This window comes from Triticum urartu, chromosome 3A, assembly GCF_056163025.1.
Source record: "Triticum urartu cultivar PI428250 chromosome 3A, HENAU_Tu73, whole genome shotgun sequence".
NCBI classification, from domain to species: Eukaryota; Viridiplantae; Streptophyta; class Magnoliopsida; order Poales; family Poaceae; genus Triticum; species Triticum urartu.
Genome location: NC_141875.1, coordinates 46,093,582 through 46,098,331, shown reverse-complemented (window position 1 = coordinate 46,098,331; position 4,750 = coordinate 46,093,582). Strand labels below are relative to the sequence as shown.

Genomic DNA, 4,750 nt, shown 5'->3' with positions numbered 1-4,750 from the left:
AATCAACACTGCTCCGACACCATTATCACACAATTTAAGCCGAGCATACTTAACTTTGGAGTTCTTTGAAGATCGACTTACAAAAAAGAAGGTGCATCTTGTTAATATGAGTAGTCTATCATTGTTATTGAGCTAGGATGTTACCTAGTGTGTACCACATTTTTGGCAAACTTGTTCAAATATGAAGATCTTTCAAAAACCCACTAAAAACTATGGGCTTGGTTGTAAAAAAAAAAATCATGGACCTCACTATCCTAGAAATAAAATAGTGTATGAACATACTCAAAGTTATAAAGTACTCTCACCGTCTCAAAATAAGTGTCGCTAATTTAGTACAACTTTGTACTAAATTTTTAACTAAACCAACGACACTTATTTTGGGACGGCGTGAGTAGCATGTGCACTACCCAATGAAAGTATATACTGACCTAGGTGTACCTACACCTTGCAGTTGGATGCATTTTCCTATTTTGGAATCTGTGTGTGTGTGTTTTGTGTACACTGAAGGTCAATAAAGAACACATTTGGATACCTATACATGTAATCCCATTGACTTGCTTGGGCTAGAAGAAATTCCTGTACAACGTCATTCAGTACCTAACAAGATCTACTTCGGATGTCAATATGCTCGTCATCTTTGCTTTACAATCTTCCCGTCGGCAGTCCAGTTTTCAGGCACAAAAGACAGCCACGCCAAAGGCAACAACGCGGCCAAACTTTGCAGCAGAATACCCAGAGGCAAGCTCGAGTAGCCCCCAGAGGACAGCCCAATCAGGGCAGACAGTCCAACCCCAAACACACCACTCAGAATCGCCGAAAAGACCAATCCAGAGGTGAAGAAGGCGAAGAGCGAACCTTCGCAGCCAGGGGGGCAGAGGCTCGACAGCAAGATCGAGAACGGCAGGACCTTGAACTGCGCGATCGCTTCGGCGAGAGCCGAGAAACAAAGCACATACACCTCATTTGGTATCCCCAGCATAAGGTTCACTTGCTTCACCAGGATCAGCTCCGACAGCACCGCGAAAGAATACATTATCTGAACTCCGCCCACGAGTCGCCTCAAGGGGATCCTTTTGAGATGGCGGTTGTAGAGGACGGTTAGGGAGACGACCATGACCTGCCCCATGACCTTTGAAAGACCGATGATCGATGAGTCGAGCTTCAGATGCTGTGTTTGAAAGCAGAACATGGTTCCAGAGAGAACGGGCACGACAGCGAACGAGGTCATGATCCATGCAAGCGGGTAGAATATCCTTTCCTCGCGGACCGCTGTCATCAGGTTTGAGAACTGCTTACGAAGATTCGCCGACAAAGAGCTTTTGACAAGAAGGCTTCTGGAGCTTCCATGGGAGCTTGGCAGTGTTTCTTTTGTGCCTATGGAGAGTGCCAGTTGGAGGCCAAGGAGGACAGAGAATGCTGTGAACATGATCTTTGGTTCCTGTGTTCTCAACAGAACGTATCCACCCGACAAGTTTCCCAGGAGGGCTCCAGCTGCCAGACCTATGAATGCATAAGACTGTAGTACGCCGGTCCTCTGTGTTCTGCTGAACTCCGTGACAACAGCATCGCTTACAACTTCCGTCACGGATGCTCCAAGATTTCCAATCAGAATGCATATCATGTGAGTTGGAAATGTGTCGCCCGTAACTGGCATGATCGCAAGTGTTCCCCAAGCAGTAAGCTGTAGTAGTGCTGAAAGTTCACAACAGTAGCCAACATTAGCACAGACCAACTGAACAATTCATTCGATTTTAAGACTTCGTTTCCTAAAAAAATCATCTGCAGTTAACATTTAATTTTCAGAATACAGATTGTTTGCATAGAAAGATAACCACCGGACACGGAAATATGATTGTTGTTCAGTTTGTCAGCAATTTACCAGCGGCAGGTTTTATATCTTGACAGTAGAAGTTATAGGACCAGAGTGTTCTTACATAGTCACGAACAGGAAACATGAAACCAGCAGGTAACAAACAAACAAACAAATCGGCATCATTTCATTTGGATCATCCTCCTAAACTAGGACAAACATCACAAAGCCTGTCCCAATCATCCTCCTAAGGCGTAGCATGGGGGGTGGGGAATCTCAGAGGCAGCTTTCAGAGATTAGTGGACCACAAAACAGCCTCTAGCAACCTCTCGCAAGCACCACAGAGGGCACGGGGCGTCCTCTGGAGAACTCTCTTGGCAAGGCTCAGATTGTGTGACCACCAATCATTCAGAGTAAAACATGCAAGTATCCGGAGCCACCAGAATAGGAGCAAGTAATCTCCGGGATTTACCAACTTGGCGAAGCTCAAAATGTGTGACCAGCAATAAGAGTGGCGTACACACACACTGGGCAGGAAGGTGCGGTGTGTTTCCGAAACGTATCTTTCTCTCCGGCAGGTGCCGACTACTGTAGATACCCATGATGCAGACAACTCTTCCTCTAGAATGAACAAGTGCCGACTACGCTAGTATATACCCATGTTGCTTTCCAAACAATTCTCTCTCTCTAGAACAAGTGCCGACTGCTCTAGTAGAAGTTGCTTAAACTACAAGTCTACAACAGCTGACCCCCAGCTATCAAGGGATTAGTTCGACCAATCTGTTGGTCAGAAATAGAATACAGAGAGAAACAGCAATCTTTTGAGACAAATGGCAATCCCTATCACACAGTGAAATTGGTACTCACAAGAATATGCGGTTTGAATACGTGAAATTAAACGTTGTCACTATCACTGAGCTCAGAGCTCCTCCCTAGTTTTCACAGCTCTTGTCAAATTGGACAACATATCTGCAGCTGCTGAACCCTTGTACTCATAGGAATTTCCAATTTCAGACAGATACCTGAAACTTTTGTAAGGGAGTAGTATATTCATTCGGCGCAGTACTTCTGAGATGAGAATTTTAAGCCGAGATGACCTGAACTATCACGTATGTTTCGGTTGAATTTTGAAAGAATCGGAAAAAATGAACGGACACAACGATGTCCAACAAATGAGGAAGAAGAAGGGGTCGCAATCGTGGTAAAGCGGAAGGGGAAGGGGAAAAAGGGGGCGGATGAAGTTAAGCACCTCCGATGGAGATGTAGGGGAGGCGGTGCTCGCGGCCGATGTAGACGGCGTCGGAGAGGACGCCGAAGAGCGGCTTGGCGACGAGCGGGAGGCTGCCGGCGTTCTGCACCAGCTGCAGCGCGACGGGGCTGAGCCCGAGCCCGCGGGTGAGGTGGAAGTTGAGCGCCAGCCACGGGAAGCACCGGAACCCCTGCACCCAGTACCCGGCCCCGCACACCCACCACACCCGCCGCATCTCCCGCAGCGACCCCCACCGCTCCGCGGTCGTCCGCGGCGCCGGCACCGGCACGGGCGCGGCGGCCGAGCAGCTGCGGGGCCTCACGAGCGGCCACCGCCGCGGCGCCGCGCGCAGCGTCAGGCGGTGAGCATTGCCGCCTCCTCCGGCGCCGGCGGAAGGCGAGGCCTTTGCGTGTGGACCGGGGAGGCACGGCGCGCGCGGCGAGAGGCAGAGCATTTCCGGCGGAGGTCGAGGCCTTTGCGGAGGAGGAGAGAAAAGTGAAGGGTGTGTGTGTCTGTCGCGACGATTTCGTCGGAGCCTTGTAGCTGTACTGTATGGAACTCGTATGTAACCTCAGGTCACCACGTGTCTCAACAAGGACAAAGATGAATTATTCGCACCGTACCAGACTCTTTCTTTCTGAGGAAGAAAGAGTGGGTGCTTTCGCGGCAGCCGACTGGGCGTCTCCTTCCGTCGCCGTCCTTCGGCGGCTTCCATCCGCCGACCGAGGTCGGTCGTTGCTGGTGAAGAGGATCGCCGAATCCACATGTGTGAATCATTTTTACTCTTTCATGGTCTAGGTTTTTAAGAGCATCTTCAGCCGTTGTGCCCTTCATGAGGCGTTTTTTCGGTCTCCTGAAAAGGCCTCGACGCTAATTTAGTCTTTGGGTGCAAAAAAATTTCAGCCGTTGTGCTCTTCAGGTCGTCGTTTCTTCCTGGACCACCGTGGCCATCGCCGGAGTTCGGTCCACCCCGACGTGCCTAGCCCCTCGCCCCTCCTCCCAACATGTCCACGAGCTCCCCCTCACTCCCGCAGCTCGCCCCACCCACTTGCCCTCGCCGGAGCTGGCTGTTCCACCGAAAACCATCACCACCGTCGCCGCCTCTGTAACCTCCTGTCGCCGCGGCCTCCCCTCCGTTCCATCCCTCCTCACTGCCCCCTTGGCCTCTGAACGGGTGCGCCTCGTCGCCGCGGTCCCGTCGGTGTCCTTATATCAGCCAGAGCCCGTCAGAGTTGCCCGCACCGTCGAAGACCACCGTCGCTCGCCCGCCTCTGTTTCTCCTCTGGCGTCGCCCGTTGCCGCGTCCCCGCGCCTTCCCGCGCCTCCCTCTGGCTGGGAACAAGTGCGGCGGGCCCCTCCGCGGCCGCCGGTGTGCTCGGCTCGGCCGGAGACGGCAAGAGCCAGTCGGCCCGTCGTCGGCTTCGCCTCTCCCCTCTGCTCCTCTGTCTCTGGTCGGGTGGAGCCGGACGCAGCACAGCGGCGAGCAGGCAGGGAGCGGCGAGGAGAGGAGCAAGGCGGCGAGCGGGGAGATGCGGGGCGGGGGCCGGCGAGGAGAGGAGCAAGGCCGGCGAGGGGAGATGCGGGGCGGTGAAAGGAAGAGAGAAAGGAGAGGAGAGAGGGGAGAGAGAGGGGCTGCAGGTGGGCCTGCGCATGCAAAAGGCGAGCGCCGGCGTTCCCAGCTGCCCCGCAGG

General features: G+C 52.8%; 1 protein-coding gene across 1 annotated transcript; it reads right to left on the bottom strand.

Annotated features, from left to right (window-relative positions):
• Positions 1-257: 257 nt before the first annotated feature.
• On the bottom strand, positions 258-3,593 carry LOC125542667 (putative folate-biopterin transporter 8, chloroplastic). Its single transcript, XM_048705798.2, has 2 exons — positions 3,060-3,593; positions 258-1,692 (listed from the first exon to the last, which is right to left on the bottom strand). Exons 1-2 carry the CDS (start codon positions 3,511-3,513, stop codon positions 632-634), a joined length of 1,515 nt encoding a protein of 504 aa, XP_048561755.2. The 5' UTR covers positions 3,514-3,593; the 3' UTR covers positions 258-631.
• Positions 3,594-4,750: the final 1,157 nt, after the last annotated feature.